At 47.4% G+C, this 17685-nt stretch overlaps 1 protein-coding gene across 2 annotated transcripts in view; it reads left to right on the forward strand.

Annotated features, from left to right (window-relative positions):
* The first annotated feature begins 12364 nt into the window (after window positions 1-12364).
* Window positions 12365-17685, forward strand: part of ATP1A1 (ATPase Na+/K+ transporting subunit alpha 1) — a 29458-nt gene continuing 24137 nt past the window's right edge. The window contains exon 1 of one of the 2 annotated variants that reach the window (XM_074319019.1): window positions 12365-12632. In XM_074319019.1, the coding sequence (XP_074175120.1) occupies window positions 12621-12632 (12 nt within the window). In that variant the 5' untranslated portion in view covers window positions 12365-12620. Of the gene's footprint in view, window positions 12633-12895; window positions 13358-17685 lie in introns of those variants that run through there. The other variant, XM_074319020.1, reaches the window with a different exon arrangement.

A 17685-nucleotide genomic window follows, 5' to 3' on the forward strand; every position in this document is an offset into this window, starting at 1 on the left:
TACAAAGTTCTTAAAAGAAGGTTTGAGGATATCTCCTCCTTACTCTCTTGGGCTTCTCTGGCCTCTGTTCATGTGTGGGTAGGGCTTGGGTGGGGGATTTGGATAAAGTAATAATCAGTTGTTCTGTTTTTCCTTTGCTCCTACCCCTCTCGCTTTGTTTTTTTAAGGGAGAGAATGAAGAGGATACGACTGCTAAGAAGGCAGACTTCTAATGAGATCATAATTCTTTTTTTTTTTTAAAAACGATAACTCTAAAACTATAAGGCCAACAAGTAGGAGATGTTAAAGATAAAAAAAAATTACCACTCAGGAGTCAATGGAAATGTAGTTATAGGCAATTATTGCATGTTCTCTGTGTCCCTTGTAAACAAATTGACCTTTAAAAATAAAATTGCTCTTGATTGTTTTTTAAATCTCATTTTCTGTGCTTCTGAGCTTGTTTCCAACTGTTACCTGTATCTCCAAATGTATCACGATAAGTAATAGTAACCAAAATTTCTTGGATTCTTAGCTCTGCCTTATGTTTTTAAAATATTCATGTTGTATATCTTACCATGAATAAACAAATCATGGTAATGCCATAAAAATGGAATATTTTGCAACCACTAAATAGTATTTTTAAGGATATTTTGAGACATGGTTATATTCATCATATAATCTTATGTAAAAACAGGATTCAAAGCCACATATAAAGAATGTTCTTCGTTTGTGTTTCGTTATGTTCAAAATAACTACTGTAGGATTATGAGTGTGATTATGGGTGAGTTTTCTTTTACTCCTTATATTGTGTAATTATTTCTCTACAATTTCCAAGTTCTCTTCAATGAATGTCACTCTAATAATCAGAAAAAAAATTTATAAAAATTCTGACATCTTTTCGATAGAATTTCATTTGTCTTTAACGTATATCTTTTGAGGTAGGTAGGGAATAGACACTTTTTTTTTGTAAACTGGATATACTGAGGCACAGGAAATGTCCTGCCTCAAATCACATAATTGATAACAAAGAACTGGAATCTGAAAGAGAAACCATCCTGTTGGATTTGTCCGTGGCCTCAGTTCCATCAACCTGGTGAGAAAGGCACAGGCGGAGCCCCTTCTGATGGCTGATTCTCAGGAGTCACCTTCCTGTTTGCACTGACTGTACCTGGAGGAGACCCCAAGAGTGAACCGGGGCTCCCCTTCCCTGCGTCAGCTCTCTCTACAGCCTTTTGCCAAGACAAGGGAAGAATCCCAAACGGGATCTCTGGATTAGCACAATTCCCAAATAACTGGGTCTATCTCGTTCAAATCATTTCAGATGAAACACTATTGTCTGCAAAGGGCCACGTCCCATGTTTCTAAACTACTGGAATCCTCACGTCAGGATGGCTTGAATGTTCTCTCCTTGACCATTGAAGGAGAGAACAAGGACTTAAGAACAAAGACTGTGTCTGTTCTTTTCCAAAGACTCCCAGCCAAATCCCCACATGGACCTATCACACTGGTCATGGACTCTTTCTAAATACTCATTAACTCACTCACCATCAGCCTAGAACATTGTACCTTGAGGGCATTAGTTCAGATTCTGACTGGGCGGACCGTGTATGCAGTCTTACTACCACGTGAGATGATGCTTTCATCACTGTGGGCTCTCTAAATTTCCATTTGGAGAGTCAGTATATCTTGTGATTTACTTTGTAGTGGCTCTTTTAATTTTTGGGAAGTGCCGAATGACAACTATTTCTTTCTTTTGGTCATGGCTCTTGATAAACAACAAAAAAACAATGATTACCTGTGCTTGCCTATAGAGATTTGGTGGCCTGGATATATATATATATATATATATATATATATATATATATATATATATATATATATTTTTTTTTTTTTTAATCTCCTTTGATAATTCTAACGCTCAACCAGAGCTACTATTTCAAACTTTGAATCTTTGCCTTTATGACGTAGTTAGTGTCTATGCTTTATTTGATACCGAGTCTTTGGTCAAGAATGCTATATCCTGTTATAACACAGATCCCATGGGTAAGATCAGATTTAGGCTTTTCCATGCGGTTTTCAGAAATGTACTGCAGTGACAGTCAAGTCTTGTTGGGTATTTTATATTTGTCCATTACCTCCAATGCCCTCAGAAGAAGCACTTGAAAGAGACCTGTTTCTTAAATTGATAGCTCAAGTTAGAAGGCATGACTTCTTTGCAATATTGCATTTTCTCATGCATGAACAATTTTTATTCCTGCATTTACTTAGGTCTTATATCAGCCAGGATCCAGTAAAGAGATGGAAACCAGACCAGTCATTTGAACAGGAAGAATTTAATGTAAAACATTCGTGAACTGGTACAACTTGTAAAAAGGTGGATAACCATTCAAAAGGGTAGAAGATGACCCTAGGGGTACAGAAGGAACAGGGTACTGCTACCCCTGGGGCAGAGTGATAGTGGACAAGTGAAGATACTTAGACACATAAAAGCGCCCCTCCCCCTACTGCCAAGGCTGAGATTCAGACCTCTTTGGGAAAAGGTGTGGCTGTCATAGAAACAAGCAGTCCACCAGTGATGGAGAAACAGGAGGATGTGGGTCTCAGCTGGATGGCAGGAGTGGCTTGCCACTGGGTACAGGAGGGCATGGACTAACCAGGTCGTCCCAGGACTTGTGTTGTAGTGGACAGAGGTGATGATATGGGGTATCACTTACTTCTTCCCAACTTGGAGAGGAAATTTTCAGTATTTCAGTTTTCTCGATGATTTTAGAGGTTGGGGCAACACCCAGGGGAAATTGCAGTGTAATTCTCTTACAATAACCCCAACCTCTTATTATCAGTGGAATGTGATTTATGGAAAGAAGGACAGCCTTTAAAAAGAAAATACTGGGGCTCCTAGGTCCCTCCAGACTTCCTGCGACTAGATCTAGAGTCATACTTCCCCCATCACTCTGTTCCAAAGCGTGCACATTAAACACGGACCCAGGTGTTTGAAGACCGAGCCTTGTCTGATTAGAATTTTCCGAGGAGCCAGGAGGAAGGGCTGTTCTCTAGATGGATGTTGTGACAGCAGAGAGAAAAAACAAGAGTGGGTGAAGGACCAGGGAGATTTGAGACACTGTCCATTGGGCAAGAAAGCGGAAAGGAAAGAGAGAGTAATGCTTCAGAGACTATCAGCTATCAGGGATTCTAGACCAATATCGAAGGAGCCCTATTAGACAGAAACTTGTTTTGAAGAAGAAATTGGTGGGTGAACTTAACTGCTTCATGACAAGATGCCATGGGTGAAATAATCTATGGCACCTTTTCAAGTTTAGGAAGTGCCCCTTCATTGGATTAAAAAAAGAGATCTGAGGCTGAGGGGTCATGAGGGAACCTGCTGGGAGACGGAAGTCTACTTGAGGCTACTTTGGCTCCCTGGAACTCCCCACCCCACCACCATTACCTGCTCAACCTGACCCCAGCTCCACACCTAGGCCCTGGCCCCCTAGCTCCTGCCCTCCATAGTCTCTTCAGAATTCTCCTTCTCCACCGACTGGCAGAGGGAGGGGACATGTCTGAGGATGTTGGAGCCAAGATGGTTATGGGGCAGAGCTGACCACTGTCCCCCAGTAGGCTGAGGAGACCCCAGACAGGTGTGATAGGGCCCAGGGGACTGTCATTAGAGAAAGAAGTTTCTTAGGAAAGAAACAGAGGGGGCTTCTGCTGAGCCTGGCCTGCAAGAGGTGATAATGTAATGTTATATCCTTGACACCATTTTGAGAAAAGGAAGAGGCTTCCTTGAATTCTTTCAAATTCAAAACAGTAGTGTGAGTTTGTATTTGTGTGTGTGTGTGTGTGTGTGTGTGTTCAGCTACAACTCCCTTGAGAAAAGTGTGAAAAGAGGTTGAGCACAACTTTTAAGATGAATCTATATGAGTACCCAGGGCATGATGGAAAATTCTATTTTAAAAGGGCTGGTCTTTTAATTTACATGGTTTGGATAACCCTCATGTTTTTGTTTGGAAGCAAAACAATTCTGTTCTTAGCATTGATTCTTTTCTAGTGGTTCTAAAGCTAACGGAACAGCACGATGCCAAGAGAAGGGACTGGAGATCTGCTTCAGCATTAAGTGGGGGCTCTGTGACGCACATATCCCCTCTCAGCCTCAGCTCTACTCTGTAAAAGACGAGGTCAGACCAGGCAATTTCTGGTGTAGAATTCTCATTCCATAGGCCCAGTGTTCTTTGTGAGACCCAACTGCCTGTGAGTTAAGATTTCTATCCACAGCTTAGCTCCCCTCCCAACTCAAGAATCAAATGTTGCCTGAGCAAGGCTCTAATTGCACACAGTTCTGTTGTAGACATTTCAGAGGCGTGGGAAGTGGACTCAAAGGCAACTACGAGGATTGCTCAAGGCCACCCAAGTTCCCAGCAGTTCTGTTCCTTCCTACATCTTGTCCTTGCCAACCCTTGCCCTTGGCACCACACCAGCTCTGCCTGTGCATGTACATGGAAGATGCACTTAGCCCAGACAGCCCTGGCTGGGAGGTGCATACATAGCTCCTGGTTCCTTTTCTCTTGGTATGAGGGGCCTCTGAGATTGGGGAACAAAACTGCAACTTAATGGCAACTCTCCCGTTGAAGAACAGGCGTGCCTGGCAACTGAGAAAGCTGCAGAGATGGGTAGAGCGTGGCATCCAAGCCACAGACAGACCCTTGCCATTCCTTCCAGGCTGCTCACCCCTCTCCATGACTCAAGGATCTGGAAACACTCAGCCTCCTGAATCTTGCAGGAGAGCAAGGTGATTTCACTCACACATATTTCTATGACATGGATGTCCAAACAGGAAGCCAGAGGGAACTGGCTTTTCCGTTTTCATTTTTTTTTCTTTTTTTAACAGGTGGCTAGGAATGGACAAGTGCAACTTCACTGCTATAATTCTTAAGGTCTACAGGCTAAGAAATCTACCATGCTTTGCGCTAACCTGCTATAAAACGGCTTTCGCTATTTAGAAATGAAGGTCTCTACACTGCGCCTGGACCGTGAGCCTGTACTTAGGAGTCAATGCAGGACCTTAGCTGATGCTGCTATACCTGCCAGGAGCTGCTGATGTGAGCCAGGTGGCCTGTTTCAAGCAGAATTCAATTACCCAGATGGCAGCTGTTTCTTAATTCAAAACTTTAACATCGTCTTTTTTTTCCCCCCTTTATTATGAAAAACGAGAGGGGGAATAGAATACACTGAGTCTGAGAGCTCCTGGTTTATGAGATTAGAGGCATGAGAAGGAAATGGATCTCTGGTCTCTGGGCTAAAGCACGGTGCCTGGCTGGCGTGGCTGCTTATTCCAGGGATAGGAGTTATGGTCCCCAACAAGATCTGTTCTTCGGAAGCCGTAAGGACTGTCTGTCACTAATTAGCCATTGCATTAGCAGATGGTATCTTTCTTTTTGGTTTTGATTTTTTTGAAGCAAAAAGAAAAAAATAAGAAAAGGTTTTAAATTACATTTGGAGACAATGCTCTTTCCCCTCCCCGTGACCCCCCCCGCCCCCCCAGGACGTTGTGCTAAATCAGCCTGAGAATGGATATTCAGGCTTCTCATTCTGAAGGTGAAAAATCTGTTGGCTGCGCTGGGCTGGCGCTGCAGTGTTTTCAGTGGGCTTGCTTCTGTGGTGCTCCCCTGTGGCTTGGTGATAACCAGACCCGTTCAGACAGGCAGAGTCCTGACCGACCCCTACCCAGCCCGTTCCTGCACTCTGGTTACTGTTCTCCCTGGCTGTGCACCAGGAGACAGACAGGCCCGCTGATGGAAAAAGGAGGTTGGTGGGGGGAGAGGAAAGCCAGCATAAAGTAGACTCTGTTCTTGCTCCCTTCTCCTTGAGACAAATTTTCGTGGATGTCTTCATCCTTCCTGAGGCCTCCTTCCTCCCAGGCTGAGTAGGAATTTAAAATCAAGACAAGTCCACGCACTTTTTGAACAGTGACTTGTGACAAGCAGTGTTTGAGTTCTTCACGTGTCTCATGCCGATGGAGCCTCGTAGCAGCCTGGTGATAAAATAGATTTCAACATTCCTTGTGAGCAAGGAAAATGTTGTTGCTTGAAGGAGGTATTTGATTGGAGTTCTGTTATTTGATCCACTGTGTTGGGTCTACCACCTCGGCCATCACTGCCACCTCCTACCACCACCACCACCACCACCACCACCACCACCACCATCTCCCCACCACCTACCTCAACAGCCATGACTACTGCCAGACACTAACTGTCAAGTTGACAGGGATTTGTCAAAAAACAAACGAGAGAGAGAGAGCTGATATTTTCACACAGGGACATCTTTTACTTAAACTATCTGTTCAACTGAAGGCACATCATTCATTCATTTGGCCTCTTATTCTGTTTTCTTTATCCTCCATAGCATCTTTCTTTGTGGATTTGGGAGTCAGGTGGCTTAACTTCTCTTTAGTCCATGGAGTTGCTTCGAGAACTGGTCTCCGAGAGAGGTGGACGCCAACAGTCCTTGGTCTATTTGAAATTCAGCTTAGTCAAAAATATTAGGAAAACCAGAGACAGTGCCTGCACCTTCCCACCAAACCACACTGTCTTCTGCGGGGTCAGGTTGTGGTGATGCTAACATGGCAAAATTATGTCCGTAGCCCCATTTTTCATCATACCCAGCAATTTTAAAGCCTCTGTTTGGGGTCAGTAGTGGAGAATTGGGGTTATGCTGGGGCTTCAGACATGCACGTGTGGGCACAAAAACGGGAAGAAAATGAAATTAGTGTCATCTCAAAGATCTATGGGAAGACATAGATGTCTTGAGAATCTGAATTCAATAATACAATCGGAAGATCTTTGATGAACGGCTGATTGTGAAGGCTTAAACTAGCACTGCCAGAGAAATCTTTCCAAAGCCAGATCTGGTCATGCCACCTTCCTGCTTCAAACCCTGCCATGTCTCCCTGTGGCCTATGGGATAAAGTCCAAGCCCTTAGAAGGGCATCCAAGTCCTCCAGAATCTGGACCCTGTTCACGTTTCCCGGATGACCTCCTGCTGTGCGCTGTCTCACAACCTAAGAATTTTCAACTGCTGGCCAGCCCTCCAGCAGGCTCAGTTTATTTAGGTCCTGGAGGTTTTCCCCATGCTGTTGCTTTTGCTTCCAATCGCACCCCTAACGCACACACATGCACACACATCCCTCCACTTAATGAACGACAATCCATCTTTCAAGAGCCAACCAGAGCAGGCTTCCAGCCTTTCAGGAAGAGCCAACCATATCTTCCTTCAGGCCCCCATGATATGCTCCATAGAGACAGCACCTCTCGCTGTGTTACTAGTATTTCTTTGCATGTCTCTCTTTTATGCCAGATAGTGAACTATTTGAAGGTTGGGAGTGTGTCTTGGTCATCTTTATATGCCAGCACCAAGCATGGTCCTAGGCTCAGAGTAGGTTCCCATAATGGCTATCCCAGGTTTTTTGTATGAACTACCTCTGACTTCTGTGAAATGGTGTAGAGGTAGGGGTTGGAGAGGGTTCTTTATGAGAGGGGAAGAAAGCCAGGCAGCCTTTCTGAGGGGCTTCTCTCTAAGGGTCCACGAGTAGAAGTCACCCATCAACCAAAATGGCAGCCTCCTGAGTAAAACCTAAGCTGTTCAACATGAATTGCGCTGGTTACTATTTTTGTGCCTGACCTACTTTTGGGTTACTCCCTACTGCTGTTACAAAAACTTCCAGACTTTTGTAAATGAACCAAACCACTGTTTTATACTTTCGTGTTCTCTCCTTTTAATATGGCCTTTCCCTCTTGAAACCCAGTTTTGGTGCAAAGGCATCTGTGGAAGAGTACTGTTCTCCGTAGGACCAGCGTTCACAGAACTTGCTCAGTTGTTTTCCCCTGGAAGATTTGAAGTCCAAGAATAGCACATCTATCCACTCCAATGGTAGCACTCATTTCCTTAGTTAGTGCTCACGGCCGTGTATATTCATTCCCCTGGGAACAAGGGTTAGATGACACTTTTCTGCTGCCACCTCCTCTGCATCAGGCTTGCCCGTGCTGGGTTGTGCCTGAAGCCACGTCTCTACTATCTGGATGCAGATGAGACTCTGGCAATAGAATATTTTTCGGTCCAAATTGCTTTTCTGTTGCCATTTGATTTTTGTTTGTGATGCCCCAGTGACTGTTGATAGGTCGAAAACCAAGGGTGAGTTCATACATGCCAGGATATTGCAACACTTAATAGTGTTTTGAACTGCCGTAAGGGGCATCAAAGAAGGGTATGAGGGGAGAGTGAGAGAAGATGGAATCCTGCCTGTTAATTTCAGGATCTGATGTAAAACACCTGAGAACCAACTAAAGGGTTCTCTAACACTGTTTTATTTACAAAGGCTGCCATTCATAAGAGCCAATTATTTCAGTGGCAGTTGTGTTAAAGGGAAGCCGAGGAAAACACTGAGGACTTGACTCTGTGAGGTTGGTAACAGACCCCAGGCCAGGTACCATGTGAAGGCTGACTTTTCCAGATTTCGGGAAGCAAAACTTGAGGGCTTCAAAATCATTAGCAGAAAAGAGGATGTGATATGTAGGTAACGTGTTATAGAAATGTACACTTGAAACCTATGTAATTTTACTAACCCTCATAAATTCAATTTTTAAAAAAGTTAAAAAGTATGCTTAGAAGAGTATTAAAGAGCTTTAAAAGAGAATGCAGAGATGAGTAGAAAATGGAGTCTGGAGGAAAAGTTACAGGGTCAGAATTATTTAGCTGACAGATTTTTGACCATCAGTGGGGTGTTTAGAACTACGCTTTTAAAACAGGAGCTAATACGTCTGCTGCTGGACAAGAAGAAATAGATTTGCAGTGGTGGGATGTATACTGGCGAGGAGGAACTTTGGGGTGGTAAGAAGGGTTGGCTTTAACGCAGGGAGAGTGGCAGCTAAGTAGCTTTCTGGGGTGCCTAGGAAATAGAAAAAGATAAAGATGTGTACATCAGATTGTTTCCATGCTAGATCTGTTCTTCCAGATCCCTAGCTCCTCGATCTCCCCAATGTTTGCTTCCAATGGAAAATGCTTACTTGGTGTAGGCTCCAACCCATATTTGTAAGCCCTTAATTGCAATGGTGTGTTTGTTCAATGCAGCAAGTACTTACTCAAAGTGCTGGCACTTGGGCTCAAAATACTGACTTGCATCATATTTTTCATACATCTGCTGATTCTTTTCACAATGACTGGGCCAACCTTCCAAGCGTCAAACCCTCCTCAACACTTGGCAGCCTTGGGGTCTGTAAATGTTGAGTCTCTAGGCCAATCCCTTTCATTGTTTTCCAAGCCAGGCGCTTACAAAGAGCTGAAAGGAGGCAGATAGAATAGGGAGGCAGAACTCGCCCCACCCTCTCTTCTGGAAGTACCGTCTGCTCTGGGAGTTTGAAAAGATACACAAAGGTTCTGCCATTCTCCTGGGACTGTCCAGTGCCCAGTACTCTCTGGCCTTCAGTTTCTTCATTGTAAAAAGAGGGGCGTGTTTGATCTCAAAGGTTCCAATCAGAAGCCCCTCCCAAGAGGAAAAAGGAAGTCTTTCCCAGGAAAAGGACATTTCCCCCCCTTGGTTGCCTATGTTCCAAGGTACCTCACCTGCACCTTGGTCCTGGCCATGCTGTCCTTGTGTCTTTAATTCCATAGGCGTGTCCAGGGCTCCGTATTACAACAGGGTAGGGTTTCTTCCCATCACTCTTTCCCATAAAAAGTTGGCAACTCCTGCTTGTTTACCACCTTTTCCCCCTTTACCTCCTAAAATTAGTCCTCAAATCCTGACGATAATCTTTACCCCTAAACCCACCCTTGAAGACTGCCCGGTGCCTAGACCACAGCACTTGGTGTGGGGGGGATCACGTTTAGAGAAAGCGTTGACTTTAGAGGAACAATCGCCAGGCCCTTTCTGATATTCTAAAACGTTTTTGTGGAATAGCTTTCTTTCCATAGGACTGACATGGAAAATGGCATTACAAATTTTGAAAATGGAATGGGATTTGCCTCTGGAGGTGGGATCAGGTGGGCCAGAACCGGAGGCTGGGGGGTGGGGTATGCGCCCCATAAACTGATAAGAAGTGGAAATAGGAAGAAACGGTTCTAGCTGAGGTCTTCTTGGTTATGAAAAAAGGGGAGGCATGTGGAAACACTGTATTTGTGAGGACAGCAGCGTTGAGAGCAATGGCTGTTCTCCCACCCAAACTTCCTTGGTGCTACGTTCTGAGACCAAGCTTTCGAAGTGGGAAGATGTATTTTGTAATTTTGAGGACAAACTCCCCGAATCACTAACTCGGTGGTCTTGTGAGAAGAAAGTCCCCCAGCCTCCCATTTCCCACTCTGGAAAAATGCAGCTAAAGCCCTTTACCATCCAAACTTATGAGAATCCAACAGGATTTTTATATGAAAAAGTGCTATGGGGAGGCAAAAGCAACATGCAGATTTTAGTTAACATTTTTTTTAGCTTTTCTCCTCTCTGGAATACAGCTAGAATTTGGAGGTCCTCCTGGAAGGACCTTCAGCTGCCAAACAAACAGCTCTAGCGACAAAGGGAAATGCCTTGATCTATCAGGGTTATCCTGTTGAAGGAAAAATGATAATTTTACTGTGGAGAACAAGGAGATCAGTTGGCAGGAGACATCCACATTGTTCAGAGTTTTGCTTTCTGCATTTGGTTGTTGTTCTTGCTGCACTTTTTCCATTCAGAACAGGGCCCAAGGGATGATGAATCTTAAACAAGAGATCTCGTAAAAAGCACAAGTCTCCTACAGGCCAGCAGTCATGGGGCCTGTAAAGAAAGCGTTTTCTAGACCCTTGGAGATGGAGCCCTGATAACATTCTGCAAATGCCTTCTGTTGAATTAGCAGTGTTGGGGACTCTGGATTTGGGGCTCTCTCCCCTGCAGTCATAAATTTGAGTTCCAGTTACAATTTCTGCTCTTCCTGGCATGGAATGATTTAACGAACCCTGAGGATCCAGGGTCACTGGAGGAGGGTCCAGCCCTTAACGACACATTCTTGGGCAAGAGAAGAAACAGTTTCTTCTAAGAAAGAATAAGAATTACCCTAACATTAGCATTCCTTCCCTGCCTCCCTCCCTCCTTCCCTTTCCTCCCTATTTCTTTCAAGCTTCGCATCTTTTATTTGTTCATGTTAAATGAATACTTAGAGTTGATAGGGCCAGCTTTTACTTGCTTAGGAAGTTACTATTTTCCTTGTTTCTTGTAGTATTTAACAGAGAGGTGAAATGACTTTCTCTGGAGAATACTGACTTCCTGAAAGCATTGTTAATAATACTACTACCTTGTTTTCTAAATGGAGACTTCCAGCCACTGCAGCCTCTGCTAAGAAGCAGAAGCCATAATGCGAGGCAAGTCCCGTAAGGCAGCCAGGCCAGGGCTCTCTGGGAGTGGGAGTGGGGGGTCCTGGGCTCATCCTCACACTAGGGCCCAGGGTCCCTCAGAGCACCCAAGGCGGCCACTGGAAGAGCACTGCTGTGCCAGTAGGCGGCATAGGGAGGCACCAGACATGTCGTCAAACATCTTCCCCTCCAGTCGGCCCCTTTCGCTAACGATACGCATTCCTTAAGGTTTCAGGTGTTTCTCCTCTAAAAAGCGAACCACCAAACTGGACAAGCAGGTTTCATTCACACAGTTGCCTGAATGAATTCATTGGACGTCCTTTGCATTGTCATTTGGGGAGGACGCTTGGGGCCTCCGGCAAGACCAGCCCAGACCCATTCCTCCCGGGGCGGAGAGGGAAGTGGATAACGGGGATCCCAGACCAAAGGAGGCATTCGGGAGGGCACCGAGAGGCTGGTGGGCTCGGGGCCAGGACAACGCAGGGAAGCGGAGTCCCCCAGGCGGGCGCTGGCTGCAGTCACACCTGAACCCCCACCCCCACCTCGGCGCGTCCCTCCATCCCAGAGGAGCTTCCTGATGCAGTGGAAAGGCCCCTCCGCAAGAGGTTTCTGTCCCGGTTCCCTGGAGATTCGGGGAGCCCAGTTCCGACAACGTACCCGCAACCACTGCGGACCCTCGGTGCCGTACAAAGCAGGCCGGTCACGCAGGGCGGCGCGAGGGAGGGGCACGGGAGCTCCATGGCCGCCGAGGCGGCGCTGCCCAGCCAGCCCGCGCGCCCCGCAGTGGCTCGGCCGCGGCCTCCCGAGACGTGGGCACGCGCGCCGGGGGGCCGGCGCCCTCCTGCCGGGAGTCGGGACTAGCCGCAGCCGGCGCGGCCCGGGTCTGGGGGGTGGGGCCTGCAGAGGGGGCGGGGCCCGGCCGGCGGCGGGTGTCAGGTTGCTCCGGTAACGGTGACGTGAGGGGGCGTGGGCGGGGCCAGGACGCAGGTTGCATATTTTAGGAAGTGAGGAGGAGGCGCGGGCTGGAGCTGCGGCGGGGTCTGGGGCGCAGAGGAGCGGCGGGAGGAGGCGGACACGTGGCAGCAGCAGCGGTAGCAGCCCGGCGGCGGCGGCGGCAGCGGCGGCATCGGCCCGACCGCCGGCCGTCCACCCTCCCTCCCTCCCGCCCCGCGGCAGCCCTACCTCCCTTCTCGTCGCTCCGCTGGCCGCGAGCTGCTCTCTGCTTTTCTCGCTGATTCTCCAGCGGCGGGACCCCGCGCCGCGCACTAACCACCGCCACCATGGGGAAAGGGGTGAGTGTCGGGAGAGCTGGGGCCGGGGGCGCGGGGAGCCCCGGAGGCCGGGGAGGAAGTCAGGCGGGCGACCGCAGCCAGCAGGAGGCGGCGGAGGAGGAAGCGCCGCGCCAGGGCTGGCACAGCGGCCAGGCTTAAAAGACGACGCACTTGGGAAATGGAGGGAGCGCAGCAATGGGGGACGGCGGGCGGGGGGGGGAGCGCTGGGGAGACGGCGGGCGGACCCGGGAGAGGGGCTGCGGGCCCCCCATTCCGAGCGCGCCGTGGCCCGGGGCTCCCGGAGCCGGCGCGGGGAGCCACAGGGCTGGGAGGAGGGCGAACGGGCGCCGGGCCGCCCCAGGAAGGAGCCGGCCGCCGGCGGCATCCCCGAGCCCGCTTTCCTCCCTCCACCCGCCCTCACCTCCCATCTCTCGCCTTCCTCTTTCCCTCCGCCCTCCGTGCCCGGAGGCCAGGCGCGCTCCTCCCCTTCCCCTGGGGCGCGCAGCCGGGCTCCTCCCGGCTGCGGTTCCCGCCGCGGCCCGGGGCGACGGTAGGGGCTTCCGACGCGGGGGCGGCCATGGGGTACGAGGCTCCTTCTCCTGGAGGCGCTGGAGCTTAGCCAGCTGCCCGCAGAGACGGCCGCCCTCCCCCAAAGGAAAAAACTGGCTTCCCCGGACTGTGGAGCCGGTCGTGCGGGCTGGTGCCAGCAAGGGTGTGCCTTCACCCGCCTTAAGATGGCCTTTAAGGTATACTTCCGAGACCTTTACTGGGACACTTTCCACAAACACAGGATGCGCCCGGGGCAACTGGAGTGGGGAGGGGTATGTAGACGTTTTTGGAGATGGACAGGCTGGCCGACGAAGGCCTCTGGGTACAATAAACACGAAAAAAGACTGGAGGCTGGGGACAAGTAGGCGGTGGTAGCACTGTGGAGCCGCGGGAGAGCGGTTCCCCAGGTATCCAGGGGGATCCGAGACAGGAAAGGAGGGCGCGTCTGGTTCCTACCTTTCTGTAACTGTGATAACCGGGACCCCGACGGGGCCAAAGAGTCTAGTTGAGGAAAGTTTATACAAAATCACCCCAAAAGCATCAATTCATGGCGTAAGATGACTAGGTCGTGAGAATACTGGTAGGAGAGAATCCACTCCCTGAACTCGAGGGCTTGCGCTGTGCCTGCACTTAGTAGGCCTTTGACTGTTGTAGGGCTCTGCCCTGTGCAGTGAATGCTGGGGGAAAAGGGAGGGTGCATCCTGGCTTCTAAATGGGTTTTGAAGGAGGCAATTGAAAGGCTTGGAGGACCCGATAGGGAGAAGTGGGAAATGCACAACTTGTATCTTTTCAAAGCACAAAATGTGGAGGGCTGGCGCAGGTCAAGTAGCTGAAGGCCCAGAGCTGAGTGCCAGCCTGTTACTCCCCACAATGGAAACTGGGTTTGTGGCCTGTGTTTGTACCGCACCATCAAACCTTAGATCATGCCTCTAAACAAGCTCTTTAAAGCTCATTCCTTTATCTCTGCCCCCCTCAAATAAAAAAAAGTTTATTTCTTGAGCTGGACAGTACTGATTTGGGCGGGTGTAGAACTCACAGATACCTTCCCGAGGCCTAGGAAGGTGAAGTGACTTGCTCAAGGTCAAATGGTTGGTTAATGACACACCAGATGTCCCTGATTCCTGAACAGCCTGTGGCCTCCCCTGCCTGAACACTCACTCACTGCTTAACATTGCCTTATATGTAGAACACTAAAGTCATTCTTCAGATGACATGGGGGTATATCTGATAAAGAATTAATGGCCCAGAGAGATGTTTGAGTAAGTTATGTCTCTTTCTGTGTCTCTTTCATAACCACACATCCGTGTGTCTCTTTCATAACCACACACATGCATATACATACCTTGTTGTGGAGGTGCAAGTAAGATGTTTCATGAATCCCAGTAAAATGTCTAGAGGCTTAGCAAACACAAAATTGAATTGTAGCTGGTTAACACAGGATGATATGCCCCTTATATGCTGGGTTGTAATTAGTGTCTTGGATACTCTAATAATTTGAACGTGAAGGGTGAGTATGTGTGTGTGTATTGGTGATGATTCTCCTGGGATAAAGTTACCCTTTTTGTCCCCAGTGACTTACTGTGACAGTCCAAATGTTCAGAAGGCTATTTTATACTGAAATGTTGGGATTTTTCCACATGAGGATTAAAATGTGGGTGGAGTGATGACTAAAGCCCAGCTGATAATTGGTTAACCAGGAAGCCTGTGCTGGCAGCTAATTTTTAAGGTCATTGTTAATTTCTTCCCCTCTTCCTACTTTCGGATCGCCTAGATTTTGATGATATTTCAGGTGATTTTATTTCTCCTTAAAAATCTAGTTCCTGAGCTTTTGGTAGGAAAATGAAAGAACAGCTGAATCATTCCTGGATGAAATAGGATTTTTGTCCCCTTTTTTTCATATTGGGTGTTTTTGCCAGTGACTTGGCTTAAATCCCCAGCTAGGCCTGCCACTCACAACTATTTAGCTCAACAAAGGTACACAGAAACTCTCTTCTCGTTTACAAAAGATGTGTGTGTGGGGGGGGCAGGGATGTCACCAGGTCCCTCGCTGCAGTTCTCCATTGTTTGAATATTAACTTAGTTACCTAGAAAATAAATCCTAGCTTATGGGTCCTGGTTTAAAGAGGAGCAGGGAAAAGGGTTCAGGTGAAGGCTGGACAAGGCATACACATGTCAGCAGAAATCCTGGTTGTATGGTGACATTATCAGCTGCCCTTTTGGAGCTCAACTTGAAAGTGTGACTAAATCTTCTCTGGCTGCTATAAAGTTAGTACTTTAGACGGAAAACATTGTAAGGCAGAGTGCTCGGTGTGGAAAGGTGCCCAGGCCTGGCCGCCAGCAAGTGCAGCGGTTTACAAGAGGAACTCGGGGCAGAGAAGAGGGTTGGTTTGCATCACGCCCTTTGCCTGTGAAGTGTTGGTGTGCCTGTTCTTGCTGTACCCTGTCCTGAGGGTGTATCCTCTTTTGGTAACTTAACTCTTTGTTAGTTTGTAGTGTTCTCTGCCAGTAAGTTTGTAACACGCCAGTGACTCACCTTTGGGTGGGAGGGTAGGAAAGGGGGAGGTCTGCATTTATAAATCTGAGAATCTGAGAGTAGGCTAAACTTGACAACCCAAAAAAGGCGGGGGGTGGGGGTGGGGGGATGTAAAAATCCAGTAAAATGTTTATCCAGGTGAGGACTAAAACTTAAAATATACAGACCTCTGGAAATGTTATTCCTAAATTGCATTTAAAAACAAAAAGAATTCAACATCATAAAACACAATAGACTTGTACGCATTCATGCTCCATCCCAGAAACCTTCTAAATCGTTGTCTTCTGATTATTTTAGCAACAGATTAACAGCTCTGTGTGAGTTTTCTGTTCAAATCAGGCCATGTTCTTTTCAATAAATCCAAACTTAAGCGTGAGAAAGAGGCTTTAATGAAATATTTGAAGGATTTTGTATGGAAAAGTAAAATTCATTTCTTCATTTAAAAACAACAAGGTTAAAAAGATGATAATGGCCCGTGGGTCGAGGACTCACCCTGAGTGAGGACCAGGTGACCCCATCTCTCTTCTGTTTAGTGAGTGCGGCTATTATTGGGCCTTACAAAGTAGTGGGCACTGAGAGATCCCATCTTTCTAGACTAGGTTTTCATCAGCTCTTCTTCGGCCTTTTCAAAACTAGAGAGCAGGTTTTCTTTCACCTGAAAAACACAGTCAGGGTTGAAAATCATGGGAAACACTATTAATTACTCACCGAAAGAAATGCAAGTGGAAATGTCAGTCGACGTTGCTCACCTTTTCATGAGTGTCTTAGTTTTCATCTACTTTCACTTTTCAAGTACAGGACTTCACAGCATTTTGAAAGTCTCTGGGAAAGACGTACAGAAGAGCCTGGGCTTCTCAGCCCTCTGTGATGGGCAGGAGTGTGAACATTTGCACTGTGGTGCCTTCATCTAGCTGGCCAGGGCGCTCTGCCAGCCAACGGGCCAGAAGAAGAAACACGAGTGTCCGATCAGATGGGCTTACAGTAATCAGAGTGGCTGTGTTTGGACAGCAAAACACTGGCAGACTGTGTCCCCATCCCTGCCAGAGCTGTCCAGTTCTGGGTTATGCTGAAAATACACGGTCAGTAAGTACTAATGGGAAGGAAAGGGGCTTTTTGAAATCCAGCGTTTTTCCAAGAGCTCTTCTTCCTTTCTGTATTTTTGGAAAAGGAGACTTGTAACCAAGTCAGGTTTGAACTTTGCTCACGTTGCCTTGAATTGAGCCTATGAGAGGGAAAGTGTGTTCCTTGGCTGGAGTCAGAGAGAGACTGTTCTTTGCATATGACTCACCTCATTAGTTGTGCTGAAATCTGTTGTCAGGAATCCACAAGAAGTTCCTCACATTTATTTGACTGATGTTGGGAATAGCGAGTTCTGGGAGTGAGACGACAGCCCCCTCTTCCCCCCACCCGCACCCCGCAATTTTTCTCTGCTTTCATTTGGATCCTGAGCCAAGGGAATTTTGGCCAATAGACCTCATTCCTTATTTCCTTTGTGACTTGACAAATGAATTTTAGCTGAACATTAATTATCTCTGTATCTGGTTTTATTCAAACCCTGTTTAGTAACAACTATTAGATAGTTTCTGTTGGTGATCAGGAAAGTTGATTCTTGGCGCTTTGTGTTCGGGACCTGTGTTAATTTGGGGACGTGGTAATCACAGAGTGCAAGGTTTTGGATCCGATTGGTGCGTCTTTCCAGTCTGTCCCCATGGGGAGGGCAGGGCCCTCAAGCACTTTGGGGATTGTCATGTGTTTTGTCTTTTATCCTCCACCCAAGGCGAGGCTTCCCTGGTGCCTTGTTTGTTTTATTGTTTCAATGCTTGTTTCCCTGGGGCTGTGCTGCCTTTATCTTCTTCAGCTGGCTTCTGATTCACTTCCTACCCTCGGCTGCAGGGTACCAACTGAGGAGCGATCAGGACTTTCAGGACTTACTAGGAACGGATTCAGTCCCCTTTCAACACTTGTGTCAGTTATTTAATCCATTGCCTCTCA

This window comes from Rhinolophus sinicus, linkage group LG14 (genome assembly GCF_036562045.2).
Source record: "Rhinolophus sinicus isolate RSC01 linkage group LG14, ASM3656204v1, whole genome shotgun sequence".
NCBI classification, from domain to species: Eukaryota; Metazoa; Chordata; class Mammalia; order Chiroptera; family Rhinolophidae; genus Rhinolophus; species Rhinolophus sinicus.